Genomic DNA, 21,232 nt, shown 5'->3' on the forward strand with positions numbered 1-21,232 from the left:
TTACCTGTTTGCTTTAACTAAAGAAGTGAACGGGAATCCCCACAAACTTGTACCATGGTTGCTATCTATCTTCTCTCCTCCTCGAGACAGCTCAAGGTTTTGAGTCGCGATCACTTGCAACAGGAACCTGGCAGCAATTAATTTTAAAGAAGAGACACATTAGTGCATTCAGATTGATGCAGTCTCTATTTGTATCTCGTCCGAAAAATGCAGCTGCCAACTAACTGGTCGATGCGGCTGCATGCCTACCACGCGGCGCATATGCATTGCATCATAAAAGATTTTCCAAAAAGCATTTACAAAATTTCACCAAAAAACAAAAAAATTAAATTTGAATTTAAAATTTTTAAGCACTTTACCAGCTACCTCCTCGCATGCATGCTATCCTGTTGCTACCAGTCCCAGATCTCAGAAGAAGTAAATTACGTACGTCTTTCATTGAAGTGAAACGTGTCTCAACGATGCTGGTCATTGATAAGAAATGTCATCGCGTACTGCCAGAACTATGCATCCTCAACTTCCCATCTTTAAGCTCTGAAGCACGTTTCCTTCGCTCAGAACCGGTCCGGAAATCCTTCGGCAGATTAGTCAACCGCTCACCGTGTAGGCTGGTCAATTCTCAACCGATGATGATGGTGATGTCACATTTGAGTCAGATTGCATCGTATCGCAGCAATGCATGCAGGCGGGAAAACATGCAAAACAGTCATCAGCGGGTCAAATAAAACGATCTTGCGAATAACGCTTCTACAACCCTGCTGCTGCACCATTTTGGCCATCTGCCTGTACGGTTTCGGGACATGCGGGTTTGGACGATCAACCCTAGCGCGCAATGGAATTTCCACTCATCGCGGGATGATGGTGTGTGGAAAATTGCATCCACGATCAGTATGTGTCAGTGTGTGTTCGGTGTTTTGTGTCGCATTTTGCAAAGGTGTGAATTAGCTGGCAGCATAGCGGTGTCGTTGATCGTCAGCGTGGGGTTTTGGCGCGCACGATCGTCAACACAACATGTCAAGGCCTATATGACTAACACACATCAAACAAGTTCCCCCCATTCGAGTTTCAACCCCTACCCCTATCTTTGTGCTTGTGTGTGTGTGTGAGTGTGTCAGGTTCACTTGGGCAGTCTCACCAAAATACAAAAAAAAAAAAACAAACCTGATCACTCTCGAAAGCGAATGTTGGGGGATTTCCCTTGCGGCCCAAGAGTTAGACTGGAACCAGCCCCATGGCTCCCGGGTGGCTGTGTATCCGGTGTGGCTGTAGCTCTGCGCTGTCTAAATATTAGTGCCACCGGGGCCGGCTGCTTAGGGTGTTGGTGTGTTTATATATGGGTGGTTTGCGCAAACACGCGAGCCCGCCACTCGACTGGAACTGGTGAACGGACGAGATCGTGCCAAAAACTCTGTTCACTCGCCAGACGACGCTACACCTGAGCGGTTGTTGGTGCGATCGTGCGATCGCAGTACTTGTGGTCGGTCGAAAGAAGTCTCTCGTGTCAAAGCATATTCCGCGCATTTGCAGCTAAAGTGCTTAGGGTGCTCCGGTCCGGGGAAAAAAAAGACGATGGAAAACAGAAGCTACGTCGGTGGCGACGAAACCACCTGGAATGCCGACACACTGCCCGTCGGTGGGCTTGCAGGCTCCCACCACCATCAACATCAATCTCATCATGCTCAGGTACGGTTTTGGGTGTGTTTGTGCGTCAATGCTGCGGCATTTGGAAAGTGATCGTGATCGTGTTTTCGGTTTTCGGTACGTTCAAACAGAGATCTGCACGTGCCCGGTGTGCATGGGGGTGGAAAAACCCCTCCGCATGTGTGACTCAGTGCTGTCATGTTACGTAAGCGCTTCTTGCGCGTAGTTCGGCTTCAAACCGGGCAAGTAAGAAGTGTCCTACCCCTACAACGACAAACCGACTCTCCTATGGTGCATCTTTGCGTGGCCGGTGCCGTGCGGTGCTAATGAACATGTTTGACGCGCGCGCGGGCAACCGCCACAACGAAGCACGTGCCCGGCGGCAATTTGTGTTGCAATTGAATAATTGTATGGCGCCCCGGTCGGTGGATTTTCCCGTGTTCAAAGAAAGTGGTCGAAATGGGATTTTTATTGGACGCCGATCGTCGTTGTGAAGGAGACCGGAACAGTCCTTAAAAAAATGGTGTTTAAGTGTTTAATTGGAGAAGTAATGAAGTGCTGTAGTGACGAATGTTTGCATCATTTTGATATGGATGTAGTGCTATTTGAAGCTGGCTGTCGTGTTCAGAATATGGGTTTAAATGGCCATGTAAAATAGTTTCAAATTTTTGCAATTGAGGATGATCGATGCTTAGACGTTTATGATTACTGATTGTACACTCGCTCAGTCGGTCAGTCATAAGTTTGATATTTCTGGTGCCACTATTGCGATATCAACTCTTGGTACTGTGATGGGATGTGACATGCAAAGAGCTATTCTCGGATTCTAGTTTTCCAGAGTCGATTTTGTACTAACGACAATTGACAAAGGTCACCTGTAAGATATTTACGATCAATTGCACACGTATCGAATGGAATAAACAGTTTGGTGATTCTACCTCTAAATAATCCACTCCATCTTCAACCAAAACAGAACATTATTTGATCCGCAAATGGACACAATTTTAAATAGGTGACAATCGAATCTTTCTGTTCATCTTGCTACGGCCATTATCTGTAATTAATACAATAGAAAACGGTTTTGTAAAATCAACTATAAACGCCAACCAAAGCGCCTTCATATTAATTCATTAAAAAATTATCTTTACGAAAAATCAGCCATCTGTTATTAGTGATTTGGACTCATTAATTTGTTCTAGTTGAAGCTGGTTTCATGCTGAGGTTTTCCGCTGCATTTGTAGCTTCAAACCCATATTTTATATGAAGTATTTTATGTACAGATTTGATACCAAAAATTCGTATTTCGTAGGGCGTACAGTTTCGGAGAATAAAATGCATAAAATCATGCAAATTTACATTAACCACCGTTCGTCCATCCGTCTCACAGAATTACACCACAATCGATCTGAAAACACCGACAGCAGACGATAAACCGCCGCTCCGCGAAAAATGGGGACGCAACATCGAGTTCCTGCTATCCTGCGTCGCTCTATCCGTCGGCTTCGGTAACGTTTGGCGTTTCCCGTACACAGCGTTCAAAAATGGTGGCGGTGCGTTCGTTATCCCGTACCTGATAGTTCTGTTTATCATTGGTCGACCGATCTACTATCTGGAAATGGTGCTCGGCCAATTCTCGAACCGGGGCTGCGTGAAGGTGTACGATCTTGCACCGGCCATGCGGGGTATCGGCGTCGGTCAAACGGTTGCCATTTTCACCGTCATCACGTACTACACCTCCGTACTGGCCGTCACCCTGCGCTATCTGATAGCTTCCTTCAGTCCGGAGCTACCGTGGAGCAAGTGTGATCCTGCGTGGGACAATTGTGTCGATTCCAGCCGGCTCGGTAGCCTAACGGTCGACGCTAACTGGACCCAACCGCGTACGTCGGCCGATCTGTATTTCCGGTGAGTATTAGTGTGGTGAGCTTAGATGTGGTACGAATACGCTTATGCTCACGTACGGTTTGTATCAAAATTGCAGCAAAACGGTGATGCATTCCGCTGACTCACTGGACGATGGTTTGGGCTTTCCCGATTGGCGGCTGACACTGTGCCTAATCGTTTCGTGGATTTGCATAGTGGCCATATTAATTAAAGGTACGTTGCGGGTGGATAAGTTCCCTGTGGTTCCCTTTAGTTGGTTTCATGACACATGGCTGGAAATTGTCAACAAAATTTGTAGTTTCGTTTAGTTAATTTCACAGTCACAGACATAGAGTTTTATCAGAAGGGTGTGAAATATGCTTTTGCAGCTATTATGGGCAATGAAACCTAATTAGCTATAAAGCTTAATTTCGCAGAAAATACTTTATCTACAAAAAATATAAAGGCGAATATTACTACAATCAAGCGCCGAAAATAATTAAATTTATATCTAAATTCATTACAAAAAATGTTTTAAATCATACAAATTTACGAACCGCTTTCATGAAAAAACGAGAAAAAAATTGTCCTTCAACTTTAAAAATCCTTGTGCTATTATTTTTCAACTTATTTGTGCGATAAAACCAATTAACTGATTTTAATTGCCTTTCTTTGGAATCCTCCCAGGAATCAAAAGCTCCGGAAAAGTGTCTTACTTCCTAGCCATCTTTCCCTACATCATCATTGCCGTCCTGTTGGTACGCTCGCTAACCCTAGAAGGTGCCTGGAACGGTATTAAGTACTTCTTCGAACCTCAGTGGGACAAGCTGCTAACGATCGAGGTATGGTACGAAGCCGTCACCCAGTGCTTCTTCTCCCTTACCATCTGTTTCGGCGGATTGATCGTGTACTCGTCTTTTAATGACTTTTCGAACAATATCTACCGGTAAGCACATTTTGACAGCAAAAGCAAACCACTTTTACCGAGATTAATGTTGGGTTTGGTTTCGCTTCCCACCAGCCATGCTCTTATTATCACATCCCTCGATACGGTCACTTCGCTGGTGGCGGGATGTGTTGTGTTCGGAGTAATCGGACACTTGGCACACGTTACTGGTCAGCCGGATATTTCGAAGGTGGTCCAGAGCGGTCCAGCCCTTACCTTCATCACGTACCCGGACACGATAGCAAAGTTTGACTTTCTGCCCCAGTTCTTTTCGGTGCTGTTCTTCTTCATGCTGTTCCTGCTCGGTATCGGGACGCTGATCGGTATCGTAACGTCCGTCATTACCGCCATCCACGACCAGCGGCCGGATATTGCACGGTGGAAGATTGTCATTTCGGTTGGAGTTGCTGGATTCTGTATCGGGTTAATCTACATCACGCCGGTAAGCTTTACTGAAGCGGACTTGAGAGAGGAAGCCCTGAACTAACACTACCATAAAACTTGTTTCAATTTCAGGGTGGTCTGATTATATTGGAACTACTGGATTACTACGGTGCGACGCTGGTAACGATAACGCTGGCCGTGTTTGAGTTGCTCACCTTCGCCTGGATCTATGGCGTGAATCGCGTCTGTAAGGATATAGAATTTATGCTCGGCATCAAGACCGGATTGTTCTGGCGCATTTGCTGGGGCATTGTGACACCCATCACCGTGCTGTTTATTCTGCTCGTTAGCTTGGTGCAGTACAAACCACAGGACGTGCCGCTCGGTTACAATGGTATGTATCGTCCGTTGGCGATTGCAGCAGCCAATCAATTTCTCTGAAACTAAACTCCTGTATCTGTTGATTCCCGTATCTAGCGCTCGGATGGTGTCTGTACGCGTTTGCCGTCCTGCAACTTCCCTGCTGGGCTGCGTACGCCATGCTGCAGAAGCAGGGACTGGTGTGGTGGGAACGTTGCAAAGCAGTCCTTCGACCGATGGCTGACTGGGGCCCGGAAGATCCCACCAAACGATCCGAGTACGGTACCTTCATCGACGAGTACAAACGACAGTCGTCGCAACGGGCCGAAACACTCGTGGAAAAGGTGCGGCGAAGATTGTTCAAATGAAAAGTATATTCTTTAGATCTGTGATTAATGTTAGATGCAGCGTGTGATTGCCACTAATTTGTAATAAATTAAATTTTCTTGTACTGAAACACTTGCAAGTTAGAATAAATTGTTTTAAAACATGAAAACAGAGTAATGTGTCTGCTTTTCGACCGTTAGCACCAGCTATAAACGTACGACGTGTTGTTGATCGGCGTGCAACGGAGCTGTTGCACGACAGGGTGGTTGGGGTTTTTGCTTTCAACAGACACCCACACTCCTTTTATTCACCCGGTAGTGTGCTATCCTCCTCCTCGAGACGGCCATGACCGTGTCATTCAGTGCTGCTTCGAAATGGAACGAGCGTCCACGAGCGCATGCGTACGCTCGGCAGTATCAGCTGTATTTCATTGAGCGTTTCCTTCGCAATGTTGTTGTTACATTATTTACAGGGTGATTTTTTGATGTATTTAATTTGTATATCAAACTTTGGTTACTTGAACAGTTTATTAATGTTCAATTTCCTTATTAGTATTGCATTTTGTTCCATTTCTTTTGAACCAGCAGTAAAACAAATTCTTATAAATAAATAAACTATAATTAAAGAATGATCAAGGTAATCTCATTCTCAACCACCCTGCGATCGAACGTTGCAAATATACGTTTCGCGCACCGTGTGAGTAACCGAAGACGATTGCGTGCATCGGGCGGTGGTTTGTTTTTGTTTACAAACAGCTGATCGACGATACGGACTTCCCATACAATGCAACGCGAAGTTTAGCTCGACGAACGAGTTTCAACGCACGTTGATCAACGGATATGAAACCTACTGACCGTAGAAGCACTAACAAAATGAACAGTAATGTGCAAACCGTCCTTCCATTTTCGACGTTTACAAAGTGCCAAATTTACGGAAATTAAATATAATCAAAATATGTTTCACAGAAATTAACGTCAAACATTTACTCTTGAACTTTACAGTTAAGAACGGCTAAAAGAGCTACAAATAACCTATTTGAAAACTAAAATCATAATACAAGGTCATTATTCTTCTCCTTCTTCTTGGCTTAACGACCTTCTAGGACATGCCTGCCATCAAATGGCTTACTAGACTTACTGACACGGTCCTGCCGTTAAATGACAGATGCCGTTGTCGCCTACACCACCGGGCCACCCCCTCATACATTCCTAGAGGGGGTAGTATTCCTAGAACATTATTTCTAAGTAATGTAATGGTTCAGCAGGACCAGCACAGATTATCGTGCACAATTATTACACTCGCCAGATTCTGCTAGGCTATTAGTGATGGCCATGATGCGTCCACCAGAATGGTTGGGCTATTGGAATACCTCATATTCTGTTTGGCTAAAATTCTTTTGAGTCCTTTGTAGCAGGAAAAACCCCGGGTTTAAGTCTGGATAACAATTATCTGCTGTTAAGTTTATACACATATCTCTTCAAGGTGTTGGCATCAACCCGCCTGTTAAATCATTAATTTAGAATAATTTATTAAAGTTTATCGTAACATCCAGAAGACACAAGATTCATGTAAATAATGGTAAAAAAGTATCCAAAATTCATAAATATTTCAAGTTATCATCCCAGTTAGAAGACTCTCCCATTACATCAAGCACTGTAAGCTTTCCTACCAACCAATCTTTCACGAACCGTTTGATCTTGCGCAGAAAATCGCAACCCCCCAAAAAAAAAAAAAACAAAACACCGAACGGATGCTAACGTCCGTATGATCGAAGCTTTTTATACCACACCTGCAACCGAGCGCATCCGGCTCGATCGGTTCGATCAGTCGGTCGGTCGAATCAGTGATCAGTGAGCGTGAGTTGCGGGCACATTTGCACCGAGTAGTGGCATAGATCAGAGAAATTCTTTCACTTTACCATATCCACATCCCCGATACGCAATTGTTGTGTCGCGTGTGTACAGCTAATTGTGTGCCGTAATGGACAGAAAACTACACACGTGAACCGTACCATCGAATCCAATCAAACGAATCGTTTAGCGAACCAACAAATCAACGTGAAACGACCGGTCCAGCGATGGATACCACCCCAAAGACAATCGCCAAAGGATTAACCGTACGTGGATGGGGTGCATCAACATTCGCCCGGCGCCATTCATTCGATTGCCTCGTGCAAAGGTCACCCTCAGCAACTGAGGTTCGAGGTGTTCGGTTGTACGCCACTTTTGGAAGCAGTTTTGTAGTTTTTTCCGTAGTTTCCGCCTGCTTTAGTGGTGTAGTGCATAATTCATTGCCAGCGAAGGGTGGTAGCAAGCAAAAACGGAGGAACAATTTGTTAGCTGGCATTGTGCCAGCAGAAGCATTAACACAGTGTAGAGCGTAAAGTTCCAAAATAAATTTAACCATCCATCCCCGTTCAGCCCCGTGTGTCAATTGGATGGGATTCATGTGTGTGTGTGTGTGCATGCACTTGCCTACAGCAGACGTGCACGTGCGGGGATGCGTTCTGGGAAATCATTAAACAACATTTCAATTGGCGAATTGATTTGATTCAAAGGGCCCTGCGGTGTTGGTGGATTGGATGTGGGTGGTGCAGCGTGGGCGAAGTGCAACCAAAACAGAAATTTGGCTATTATTATCCCGTTCCCGTACGACCATAACAACACCGCAGAGAAGTAGGGCATAGCAAGATCAGTGTATCCTGTTGCCTTGTTGACAATGTTGTGTCATGTTGTTTGTATATTGGGAAGAATAATGACTAGGCTGGGGTCGAACTGCTGCAAACCATGCACAATACATGAGAGACGCAACAAAGTTACATGATAATTTTGATATGCAAAGCAAAAAAAATCAATATTTTCTCACATGATGATGACGAAAAGCTATTTAATCAATTTACCATCATTGGAAAATAGTATATGAAAATATGAAGTAAAACAGTTTCACGCATTCACTTCAACCGTCATCTCCAGAGGCGGATTCTGCCTCTCTGTGGCTCTGAGCGGAAATGGCTTTGAGATCTTTAGGATAGGCGGGGGGTTGATATGTAACCCCCCCCCCCCCCCCCATTCGTTTTGGGCAGCTGCCTAGGACGTGGCCGCTCAGTCCGCTAATAATAAGATCTGCCTCTGGTTATCGCTTTGATAAAGGAACTCTTGGTAAATTTTCTTTTAATTCTGCTTTGCCCCTAAGCGGCTCGTGTAGTTAGGACTAACTGACTATCCAATTACTTGATAACCCTGACCACCTGGCCATATGGCTTATTTAACCCTCTGAAAGTGTTCCAGATAATATAAACAACAGCTCCAATAATATTTAAACACCTCACCCCGATCAAAGCTAGAGGGAATGCACTTGCAAGCACAACGAATGAATGCCCACTAATCTCAACACAGCTTCTCCTAGTTTTCTGCATAATACTAAAACTATATTTTCACAACAGCACACTAACTGCGTCACCATAGCCATCGCATCCCCAACGATTCCAGTGCGCGAAAAATGGACCAGCAACATCGAGTTTACGCTCTCCTGCATCGCATACTCGGTCGGGTTTGGCAACATCTGGAAGTTCCCGTACACCGCCCTAGACAATGGTGGTGGCGCCTTTCTAATACCGTACCTGGTGGTGCTGTTCGTGATCGGACGTCCACTGTACTATCTCGAAATGGCTATGGGTCAATTCTGTAGCCGAGGATGTGTTAAAATCTACGACATGGCCCCGGCAATGCGTGGTGTCGGTGTAGGACAATCGGTCGCAATGGTAGTGGCGATGTCATACTACACACCGGTTCTAGCCATAACCTTACGCTATCTGCTGCTATCGTTCAGCAGTGAGCTGCCGTGGAGCAAGTGTCATCACTCGTGGAGTCGGTGCATTGATTCCGACTTTCGGGGGTACGCGAATACGTCGGACGAAACCACCGAGGATCGAAGGAATGTGTCCGCGGAGCTTTATTTCACGTAGGTGAATAGAAAGAGAATCGACTAAGGATATGTGTATAGTTGTTATCACCCCTTACAGCAACACAATAATGCATCGAGCACCATTATCGGAAGGACTTGGATGGCCCGATGGACAACTTGTGCTCTGTCTACTGGTTTCTTGGACCATTCTGGTGGTGATCCTTATCAAGGGAGTGCGCAGCACGGGTAAAGCGGCCTACTTCCTAGCTATCTTCCCGTACGTTATCATTTTTATCCTGCTTGCCCATTCGCTAAGCCTGGAAGGATCACTCGAGGGCATCAAGTTCTTCCTGACGCCCAAGTGGGAGAGTCTCTTTTCAGCGAAAGTTTGGATGGAAGCAGTTACTCAGTGCTTTTTCTCACTTTCGATTTGCTTCGGTGGGATCATCGCTTACTCCTCCTTCAACAACTTCTCCAATAACGTGTACCGGTAAGTGATGAGTACAACACTCCAATACGCTATCTTCTTTCTAACGTTCTCTTCTAATCTAGTGATGCAATGATCATATCTTGGCTAGACACATTCACATCAATTATTGTGGGTTGCATCGTGTTCGGTGTGCTTGGAAACCTTGCCCACGTTACACACAGGACCAGCATCCAGGACATCGTACGGGAAGGACCGGGACTAACGTTCATGGCATATCCTGACGCTATCGCGAAATTCGAATACTGTCCACAACTCTTTTCAGTACTGTTCTTCCTGATGTTCTTCATCGTGGGAATTGGCAGTAATTTGGGTGCGATCACTAGCGTCATCACGGCGATCCGCGATCGTTGCCCAACGGTTGAAAACTGGAAAGTTGTGATGAGTGTAAGTGTGACGATGTTTTGCGTAAGTGTCGTGTACTTAGCTCCTGGTGGATTGGATCTGCTGGATGTCTTGGATACATACGGTGCAAAGTACGTTACACTCACGCTAGCACTGTTTGAAATTCTAACGTTCGCCTGGATCTACGGTGTGGATCGTGTCTGTCGGGACATTAAGTTTATGTTGCAGCTAGAAACTGGCCTGTTCTGGCGTATCTGCTGGGGATTCCTTGCTCCGATGCTGGTCGGTATCATTCTGGTAGTGAGTTTTGTCGACTATGTCCCACTGAATGTCCCCGTGGGATATAATGGTAAGTAATTGCAACAAGCCAATCTATCACAGCAAACGAACTTCAATCTTATCACTTCTCGCACACCTACTCTAGTTGCGGGATGGATTCTGTACACGTTTGCCATCCTTCAGCTCCCGTTATGGGCCGCTTATGCAATCCTAACGCAAGACGAGAAAGGTTGGCGCACGAAATGGAAGACAGCCTTCCAACCCACCAGCAACTGGGGGCCAGAAAACGAAATTACACGCGAACAGTACAGCAAGATGGAAAGCAAAAGGTGTCACTTTAGTGCCGTCCCGGTACAACATTGTGTGGACAGATTGTGTAGCAAAATATTTGACTAGAATAGTTATACTGCAGGTTACATATTTATCTTTCGACCTTTTCGCTTTCGTTAGCTCGCTCCACCTAACAACCATTTTGCGAAAACTCGCCGTAGTAGTGGAGAAACCGTTTAGATAAAAAGGTGTGCAGTGCTTGGTTTACCCTGTCTAACGGGGTGCAATTTATCCCTGTGATAATAAAGCAACAAACGTAGAGACTTTTTCGCGCCAGTGATAGACATTTGCGATGCAGTGTTGTCGTTGAGTGGATGCCAAAGAAAAATTGAAGCAATTCAATCGTTTCCTTACCCAGCACAACAGTAAACGATTCTAAGAATTCAATGAAAGTCTTTACAACCACACCATGTTGGAACCACTTGGAGTATCCACACACCATTCGCTCGTCTAGCTGGGCTGCAAGTGGTGCATCTATCAGCAATAAAAGTGCAGCCACCTTTCCCAGTGCCGGAAACAACTAGCCACCCAATCTCCACAAACTGCTTTGGTCGTTTGATCTACGTCGTGTTCCTTTTCCTAGCGCTACGGGAACTAACGGCGGCCGCAGTACACAAAAGACAGTCAGCCAGCGAACGCGACTGTTACCATCGGGGCGTGTTGCCAAATCGTTTGTGGTGAGTGGTGTATGAAAGTGCAATCGAACAAAGCAATCGCTGGGGACACGGAACAAAAATACATCGAATGGCGTGCTAAAACCACATGCTACTAGTGATTCTATCCAGATGGAAATCGGTTGCAAAAAGGTGAAAATTGGAAGGAGAACTTTATTGGAAAAAGTGATAACATTTTCGTGTTTCGAAGTAGAAAATACGTGGTGCGGGATTTTGGTAACGGTGAGATAGGTTGGGAGCAGTAGTAATATGTAGGTTAATGTGATTTTCACTGCACATTGCACATGTGTAACGACATTTTGTAATGTTTCCTTGAACGGAAAATAGTGCATAAATTTCTTGCTTTAGAAAATAACAACATAAATTATAACATGTTTAAGATTTTACGCTGGATAAAATCGTTAGAAAAATTGTTATAATTATTCCTATCAAAAACTTTAAGAAGAGCTCTGAAACATAAGAAAATGTGGAAGAAATAATAAACAGAAAACAAAAGAATATAAACCACCAACTAAAGAAAATTATGTAAAAATATGCACAGGTGTTAACGAAACATTCGATCGTAAAAATTATGTTGGACATTTTTTTTTAAATTAATTTGCATAAATCCATGAATCGTCAAATGATGTTTCATAAAGTTAAAATACTAACTTCAAGGACAAAGCACTTTTTTTAGAACGCTTTGTAAGTATGAAAAAAATATTTCTTCCTCTTGCTTATCGCATCATTTGATAAAGCAAACTAAAGCCTAATTTAAGAAAGAACTGCAAGATAGCTTCAGCTTCTTTTCCGGCAAATGTTCATCAGCGATAGATTTAAATGATTACTCTCCATTTGACAAGTTGCATCAGATTCCTTGCGATACGTATTTTCCCAGTAGCACTTTCACCGTACCACCAATCTAAGATCAGTCGCTTCACATCCGCTCAGTCACGTTCCCTGCCTGCATCGGCCGGCCCGTCAACTCCAATCAAAGACAATCACTGCAACATGGCAACTAACGGCTTGATGATATAATTAAGTTACAGAACACCATGACCACCGCCGCCTCGAAACCCATCATCGGTTCTACCCAATTAACCATCGGCGCCGGTGAGGCGCCGGAAGTCAACACCCTGCCCAAGCCGGATGGAGCGCTAGTGCGCGAGAAATGGGGCCGCAGTATCGAGTTCCTGCTGTCGTGTGTCGCGCTGTCGGTTGGTTTCGGCAACATATGGCGCTTTCCGTACACGGCCATGCAGAACGGTGGCGGTGCATTTCTCATCCCGTACCTGGTGGTACTGTTCCTCGTCGGCCGTCCGCTCTACTATCTCGAGATGGTGATGGGTCAGTTCTCGAGCCGTGGCTGCATCCAGGTGTTTGACGTGGCTCCACTGATGCGTGGGGTGGGCGTTGGTCAAACACTAGCGCTGCTGCTCATTCTGGGTTATTATGCGGCGGTACTTTCGCTTTCGGTACGCTACTTCGTGGCTTCGTTCGGGAATCCTTTGCCGTGGGGTCGTTGTGAACCGGAATGGAGCGGATGTGTTGATTCGGAGTTTAAAGGGCGTGTACAGAATGCGTCCTTTCGACCATCGGCAGAGTTCTTCTTTAATCGTACCGTGCTGCACAACTATTGGACGGTGGACGAAGGCATCGGTGTGCCAGATTGGAAGCTTGCACTGTGTTTGATGTTCTGCTGGATCTGTATCACGTGCATTTTGATTAAAGGGATTCGTAGCTCTGGGAAGGCATCCTATTTCTTGGCAATCTTCCCGTATTTGATATTGCTGGTGTTGCTCATCCGTACCTGTACGCTTGAGGGCGCTGACCAGGGCATACTGTACCTGTTGAAACCCCAGTGGGAAAAGCTGCTGGACGTCCAGGTAGGGCCGGCGGAGATGATGACTGCATAAACCATATCGGTTGTAAATTTTTGATGGTTTTGCAGGTTTGGTATGCGGCAGTAACGCAGTGTTTCTTCTCGTTAACTATATCGCTTGGTTCAGTTATCGTTTTTGCTTCCTACAACAGCTTCAATAACAACATTTACCGGTAAGCTTAAGTTTAAATCACTTAGCTAGGTGAGATTTTCGATAGCTCTCGCTCTAAATGAATTAATTTCCATCCCTCACTTACTTCAGATTAGTTTCTCATGGTTCATTAGTAATCCAAAGGTATTTCTATTCCATCTCCAGCGATGCCATGATCATATCCTGGCTAGACACCTTCACCTCCATCATATCGGGCATCGTCGTGTTCGGTATCGTCGGCAACATCGCACACATAACGGGCAACCGTGTGGAGGACATGCAGCTGCAAGGTCCCCAACTAACTTTCATCACGTATCCCGACGCAATCGCCAAATTCGATGCGGCACAGAACGTTTTTGCTGTGCTGTTCTTTATGATGTTTTTCCTGCTTGGACTGGGCAGCAATACCGGTATCGTGACAACAATTATAACTGCCGTGAGGGACCGTTTCCCGCGGTTGTCCAACTGGAAGGTGGTGGTAATGATTGCCATCTACGGGTTCGGCTGTGGATTGGTTTACATTACACCGGTGCGTTTGTACTTTCTTCGATGGGGGGAAAGTCACCAGACATGAAGCTTTCGGTACATGGTCAATCTTCCTTTCCAGGGTGGGCTGCACGTGTTAGATGTGGTGGACAAGTATGGCGTTACGCTGACAACGCTGACACTTGTCATACTGGAAATTGTTACCTTTTGCTGGTTGTATGGTGTAGAGCAGATTGCACACGACATTCAGCTCATGCTGGACAGACGGACCGGTGTATTTTGGCGAGTTTGCTGGAGCTTTGTAACACTCGGTATCATCGTTGTCATATGGTTGTTTAGCTTCATTCACTATAGCCCACTGCCGGTTCCGACGGGCATGACTGGTATGAAGCAACTAGTAGCAAGTTACAAACGATTCGTTTCAGTCTCCACAAAAAAAAAAAAATTTTTCCCTTCTTTTTTCATAGTATTTGGTTGGTGTCTTTATGGCTTCGTTATGGTGCAAGTGATAGTATGGGCTATTCATGCCCTGAGCAAAAGGACGGAGACACGATTAGTTGATAAAATAAAAAGCGCCTGTCAACCTGCGACCGATTGGGGCCCGGAGGATTCTACCGTACGGCGGCAATATCATACCGACCAGTCTAAGAGACACGAGGAAAAAGCTTCGAAAAGTGTTGGAGTTGGGAAAAATATTGTTCGTAAAATTGTTAACACTTTTTATCAGAAATAAAACTACTTTTGCATGAACAACAGAAAAGAGTATCTAATCGTTAATATTCCTAAACACAACAAAGTGTGTTAAGGATAACCATTAGTCAAACTTTGGTGTCCTAACGTGTTTTCCTCACAGGAGTTTTCTGCAAGAGAGGATTTATTGAGCATGAACTATCTGGTCCCTGGAGTTGTTGTCTTAATCAAAGCGTGTCATAAGAAGAGAAGAGTGCACTGTTTAGGTCGGCCCTCGGATTGGTTTACTTTGCCAAAAAGTCATCAAAAGATGTTTATTTCATTGACACATCTGCAATAATCTGTTCGCAATCGGTAAAAACCGGTAAGAAAATCTATCATCGTACATAAACACTAATTATGACTATCCTCGAAAGAATGTTCATGACTGTTCCTGCCCACAACAAACCACTATTTAACCAGCAAATGAATATGTTTTCCCTCATCTTAAACTATTCGAGCGTATCATGCGGTATGACTAGCTATTTCATAGAACAGGGGCAAATAGCAAACCTATTGCTCAGAAGTTCTTTTCGATTCTACGTAAAATCCCAAATGTTGCATCCACTACAAACGATGCATACTTTGCTAGCGGAACAAAAAATATTACGATTAAAGGTTCGTTTTCCCCCCATAAGCGAACCGATGATGGAAGTCTTTATTCCAGGGAAATCTACACACCCTTTGACCGGTGGAATGTACGCCAAATTGATGCCAATTCCGCAACGCAAAGCCTTGCCAATAGATCTCACACACCCGAGAAAATGTGCGAGCAGATGATGGTGACGGGTTGTTCTGGCTGTTTATGGCCCGCGAAAGATGAAACTGTAAAGCTCTTATCACATTAACAGCTTTGCTTTACGGTTGGGGAAGGTTTATCATAACAACTGATGTACTTCTGAAAACCTTGCCCAGCTTTATCTTACAAGAAGGACCATTAAGCAATATTTATGTAACGTTTATGGCGAGTAGGAATGAAAAAGATGTCTAAGAATTATTTTAGTCTTCAAACGGTTTGAGCTACCCCTCTGTGTTAGTGTTCGTAAGTGGTTTGCTATTAATATTGAACTAATAACTTTTCCCCGTTTTGGGAAGTAGACGGAAACCTCCTCCAAGCGCTTAATTTACAATCATCGATGGTTGCCAACTTTCTAAGTGTAAAACAACAACAAAAAACAGTTTGTGTAGAAATAAATTAAAAAAAATCGTAGAAAGTACACAGAGCGCTCTTCGGTGGGTGGCAGTGTGTCTGGGCGTACGGGTCTGACTTACCGGTTTTGCTGTTGGGAATACCCTGGCGACCGTGTTCCGTTGGTTCGGGTTTTACGAGATGGAAATACTACAGCCGGTTCCCCATATGCATCACATACACACCTACAGCAACCACACTGTCGTACTATGATCGTAGCGTAGCGATGTGATGATCTTCGATTAAGTGTTTACACCGGGCAACGCTCTAGTCACAGCCTTAGTTGGTATTGAGTAACAGCGTGCAGGTTCATTCAGAAATCGTCCGCGGATTAAATGTGTCGTGCATCCAGTGCGGTAGCTTTAAATGCACTTCACTCGCGATCGAGACAACATCGTCCTCTTACAACGTCGAACGGCAGAGCAAAACAAATTAAGTAAGTGAGAGTGTGAGTGACAGGTGATCGCGCGCCCACGGTTGTATAGTACTTTTGACAGTTATTATCATATTCGAGGACGTTATCATGGAAAACCATGCGTACAGTGCAGAACCGACAGAGAACGGGAAGGCAGATACGCGATCGGTAGCATCGGTAAGTGTCATGCTGACGCAGTGAGATCGAACGGACTGATAAGCGCATTCACATGCAATCTTGATTTTGTTTTGCTTCGCATATTCACAACAATGACGGTGCATGAGGTTGCCGTAAATCCTCGAATGCGCCAGCTTGTTTGAAGTTGCTCCGACCGAACCAGAAGCGGATTAACGTTAATTGATTGGCTAATCGATTTCTCACCCACTTTCCAACAGCCGATGAATTCTAGCACCACACTGCAAACGATCAGCGACGACACGAAAACCAGCACGAGCACGACGCGTGACAAATGGGGCCGCGACATTGAGTTTATGCTGTCCTGCATTGCGTACTCGGTCGGTTTTGGCAACATCTGGAAGTTCCCATACACGGCCCTCAAGCACGGTGGCGGCGCATTTCTGCTACCGTACCTGATCGTACTGTTTATCGTCGGACGTCCGATCTACTATCTGGAGATGATTTTGGGACAGTTTTCGAGCCGAGGTTGTGTGAAGCTTTACGATCTAGCACCAGCTATGCGAGGTACGGTACTGCTTGTCGTGGTGTTTTAATAGTGCTAACGTTGCAAAACTTACACTTTGCAGGGATCGGTGTGGCACAAACGATCGCTATGTTCGTCGTGATGACTTACTATGCGCCGGTGTTGGCGATCACGTTCCGATACTTTGTGGCGTCGTTTAGCAGCACGTTGCCGTGGAGCGAGTGTAACCCTTCCTGGGCAAACTGTGTGAATTCTTCGTTTGTTGGAAGGCTCGAGCCGACCAACACGTCCGTTGGATTGCAATCGTCTGCGGAGCTGTATTTTCTGTAAGTTTATTTTAATATAATTATCTTTAGTTCCATACTAAGAGTCTATTTGATCTTAATTCCACAGAAAGGAAGTCATACATAAAGCTCCTTCACTGGACGATGGTCTGGGCGTGCCTGACTGGAAGCTGGCACTGTGTCTCCTCTTTGCCTGGATTGTTGTTGCAACGATCCTCGTTCGGGGTGCGAAAAGTACCGGCAAAGCGTCCTATTTCCTCGCGATCTTCCCGTATGTGATCATACTGATCCTTCTCATCCAAACCCTAATGCTTGACGGTGCAATGCAGGGCATACTGTACTTCATAACACCACAGTGGGATAAGCTTCTCAGCATCGAGGTAAGCGTTACGCTGAACCCGCCTAAAGTTAGGCAACGCGCGTTACACTCATTCAATTTCCTTTCCTCCGTTGCAGGTATGGTACGAAGCAGTCACGCAGTGCTTTTTCTCACTGTCCGTCTGCTACGGTGGAATTATCGCGTACTCGTCCTTCAACAACTTCAGCAACAACGTGCACCGGTAAGTTTTTGGCAATCGGTTTGTTAATTGCAAACGGGTAGAGGCAAAAAAAGGTGACCGCTCTGTGTTCTCCATCCTCTGTCAGTGACGCCGTCATTATCTCCTGGCTCGACACATTCACCTCGATCGTTGCCGGTTGTATCGTGTTCGGGGTGATCGGCAATTTGGCGTACGTTAGCGGACAGCCGGACATACAGAAGCTCACTCGAGACGGTGCCGGACTCACCTTTATGACGTACCCGGATGCGATCGCCAAATTCCAGTTTGTGCCCCAGCTGTTTGCTGCCCTGTTCTTCCTGATGCTGTTCATCGTTGGCGTCGGTAGTAATCTGGGCGTAACGACCAGCATCATTACCGCTATTCGGGACCAGCGTCCACACCTCAAGCACTGGCAGGTTGTGCTCGGAACCGTTACCGTTGGATACTTTCTCGGGCTGCTCTACCTGACGCCCGGTGGGTTCGATTTTCTCGATGTGATCGATTACTATGGTGCGAAGTATGTGACGCTAACGTTTGCCGTGCTTGAGCTGGCCACGGTGGCGTGGATCTACGGGGTGGATCGTATCTGCCGGGACATAAAGTTTATGCTCGGCATCGAAACGTCGTTCTACTGGCGGGTGTGCTGGGGACTAATTGCACCGGCCGCCACACTGCTCATTCTTATCTTCAGCTTTGCCGACTTTGAGCTGCAAAAGGTCCCGATGGGGTACAATGGTAGGTGTACAAGCCACATGACACAAGGTCGTCTTGTTCGTATGGTGGTTGAATGAATGTGTCTTTTTTTCTTGGTTTGCTTCTCAGTTTTAGGATTGTTTATCTACGTCATCGCCTTTCTGCAACTACCCGGCTGGTACATTTACGCGATTTACCGGCGGCGCTGTAAGCAGACGGAATCGCTACGTAAAGCTGCTCGAAACGCGCTGGAACCGATGGACGTTTGGGGTCCGGAGAATGATGCCGTTCGGGTGCGGTATCAGACCGAGGAGGAACAGTATCAAAACAGTCGACCGGAGAGCACGAACGCTTTGAAGCGAATCAAGAAGCGAATGTTTAACATTGGCTGAACGGTGCTCCAAGTGACACCAAGTGATAGTACCTTGGTCGATAGTAATGATCGAGCTACTCTCGAATGCGAACGGGCGTTACATTTTCTCGAACTTCTGAGAAAATGTGGAAACGTTGCTTAGAATTAGTTACATCACACTAGTTTTTGTGTTCACTCGCGCTGTAACATTAATGAACAAGTGATAGAAGTATTTGTAGTTTTGTTTGTTTTATAATACTAATAAATTTTACCAAAGTTGTACGAAGAACGTTAAGCTATTATTGGGTAAAGCTCTTTGGTCTTTTAAATACGGAAAATTATGAGGGAAAAATCACAACTATTTTACACAAAAAGCTTCCTCCACAGTAAAATAAAATCATTAAATCTAATGAAACAAAGAGAACGATGAGTAACAGATTGATGTTTGTTACATATAACAACTTCCAAAAGCATTTGCATATTCTCTTCAAGAGAGTAACTTTCCATTCGTCGCACACAACGCATATTTTGCACTCTTATAATTTATTCCTTGTTTGATTCAAGGTTGACAAAAATCACCGTAACCACACACAGTCTCGCAACGAATCGCTGAATTTAACATGCGTTCAACATGCCCAGTACCTAAAATAAATAAACAAATGCATAAAAAAGGAACAAAAATACACCTCATGATGTTTGGCGCACACCTAAAAAGGGATTCCCAACATTTGTCCAACATCGACATTGACGAGGAGGAGGAGAAAAAACAACGAACCAACATGATCACAGTAAACGATCTGTAAAGCTAAGGATAAGAGCTTCCCGGACTATCCAACGGGAAATCCCAAGAAATGGCCAACTCTTTTGGGATTTGCCATCGAACCAAGTGGACCGGGAAAAAATGACTACAAGCAAGCCTCAAGCGATAATCCTCTAGCTTCTCCAGTAATATTCCCAAGGCTAGTGTTTGTGTTGGCGGCTGGCAAATAAAGGAACGCGAGTGCAAGTAGCTCCAACAAACACGGTACATACCCTTGCTGAAGCTTCTCATGTTGCCTGTAGAACGCATGTTAAAACTCGTGCCAGAAAACGTAGGGGACCAGTGTTCCCAACTGTTGAAGGCGAGGGTTTGTGGTACTTTCCCTTCGGCTGAATGCTGTTCGCCGATACGTGAATGATATACGTGAGCTGTTAGCAAATGTGATTGATCGAAGGTGGCGAGAGCCGTGAGTCGCGTAGGGCGGTCCATCAAATCAAGTAGTCGTTTCGGAAGTTAGCGTTTGATGACCACATAAAGGGTAGTTGGCAGAAGTGGAAAAAGAAGTCCCGCACCTGCTTACTATCGGAATAATTATGACGTGGTGGTCCTGTCGTTAGTAGAAGACTAGTTGATTGTCGACTGTAGAATGATATAATTATTGGCATTGTGTAGCGTTTGAAGTGTTTGTAGAAAGCGGTGAACGGGAGACACCATACATTGAAATACCAAATATTTTTACAACAAACATTGTTCGTAGATAAAGCAACATGATAGTGAGTTAAAGATTGAATAGGTTATATTGAAGTTTGGATATCAAAGTAAAAAAAAAAAAAAAACATAAAACAGAAAGAATGTACATCAATAAACAAGTTGCCACAATTTGCTAAAAATGATAAATTCACTAAATACTAAATACTAAAAGACCTTAGAAAAAAATGAGTAAAACGAATCGTTAAAAAAATATAAAATAAAATAAAAACCTGGAAAGTCACAATTTCAAAGGTTCAAAAAACAAAAGAGTAAGACTTTTCGCGGAGTTCTGATGATTTTGTCATCCTGCAATGACAGAAAAAAAAAGATTAATTTCACCAGAACGGAGACGACCATTTTCAATTGCATTTGCCATACCCGATGACTCACTTATATAAACTCCAAGTAGCTGATTATCAGCCCACAATTTCTCCTCACCATGATGCGACACATCTCGCAGATTGCGTCTGTTAGATAAAGATTAACCTCACCGAAAAAAAAAAACCCCAAACACACAAAGCTTTCTGTAGAACTTTTAGTGCTTTCGCGACAAGATAGCTAATCATTGCATGGGTGTAAATAATATTGACTCGTCGCTTGCGCTATCCGTACACCACGTGACTAGGGAATGGCCATGTTGTTGAAGTTGTTTGCAGGGACTAGGACAACGATTCCGAACTAGGTGCATTATGGCTCCGATTGTGTAAGATCGAAATCGCACATTCGCGTACGCATTCTAAAGCGGTTGGCAGCTATTATTTTCGTCCAAGGGTAATTACGCTTCAATTACAGGCTGGTAATATAAGACACCAGACGATTCATG

The 21,232-nt window shown here is 44.8% G+C and overlaps 4 protein-coding genes across 4 annotated transcripts in view; 3 read left to right on the forward strand and 1 right to left on the reverse strand.

Moving 5' to 3' along the window:
- Nucleotides 1-21,232, reverse strand: part of LOC126568447 (probable 6-phosphogluconolactonase) — an 81,296-nt gene that overhangs the window by 37,024 nt on the left and 23,040 nt on the right. The gene's annotated exons all lie outside the window — the stretch shown is intronic.
- Nucleotides 1,570-5,565, forward strand: LOC126568692 (sodium-dependent nutrient amino acid transporter 1-like). Its single transcript, XM_050225208.1, has 7 exons — nucleotides 1,570-1,683; nucleotides 3,029-3,546; nucleotides 3,623-3,738; nucleotides 4,192-4,450; nucleotides 4,526-4,892; nucleotides 4,967-5,228; nucleotides 5,312-5,565. Exons 1-7 carry the CDS (start codon nucleotides 1,570-1,572, stop codon nucleotides 5,560-5,562), a joined length of 1,887 nt encoding a protein of 628 aa, XP_050081165.1. The 3' UTR covers nucleotides 5,563-5,565.
- On the forward strand, nucleotides 7,599-10,939 carry LOC126568024 (sodium-dependent nutrient amino acid transporter 1-like). The gene is made up of 5 exons (XM_050224420.1): nucleotides 7,599-7,637; nucleotides 8,964-9,481; nucleotides 9,543-9,914; nucleotides 9,977-10,605; nucleotides 10,681-10,939. Exons 1-5 carry the CDS (start codon nucleotides 7,599-7,601, stop codon nucleotides 10,929-10,931), a joined length of 1,809 nt encoding a protein of 602 aa, XP_050080377.1. The 3' UTR covers nucleotides 10,932-10,939.
- LOC126568002 (sodium-dependent nutrient amino acid transporter 1-like) lies at nucleotides 16,447-18,939 on the forward strand. Its single transcript, XM_050224397.1, has 7 exons — nucleotides 16,447-16,547; nucleotides 16,766-17,072; nucleotides 17,135-17,357; nucleotides 17,425-17,695; nucleotides 17,772-17,875; nucleotides 17,961-18,589; nucleotides 18,677-18,939. The coding sequence occupies exons 1-7, from the start codon at nucleotides 16,479-16,481 to the stop codon at nucleotides 18,937-18,939; spliced, it is 1,866 nt and encodes a 621-aa protein (XP_050080354.1). The 5' UTR covers nucleotides 16,447-16,478.

This window comes from Anopheles maculipalpis, chromosome 2RL (assembly GCF_943734695.1).
Source record: "Anopheles maculipalpis chromosome 2RL, idAnoMacuDA_375_x, whole genome shotgun sequence".
Lineage (NCBI taxonomy): Eukaryota > Metazoa > Arthropoda > Insecta > Diptera > Culicidae > Anopheles > Anopheles maculipalpis.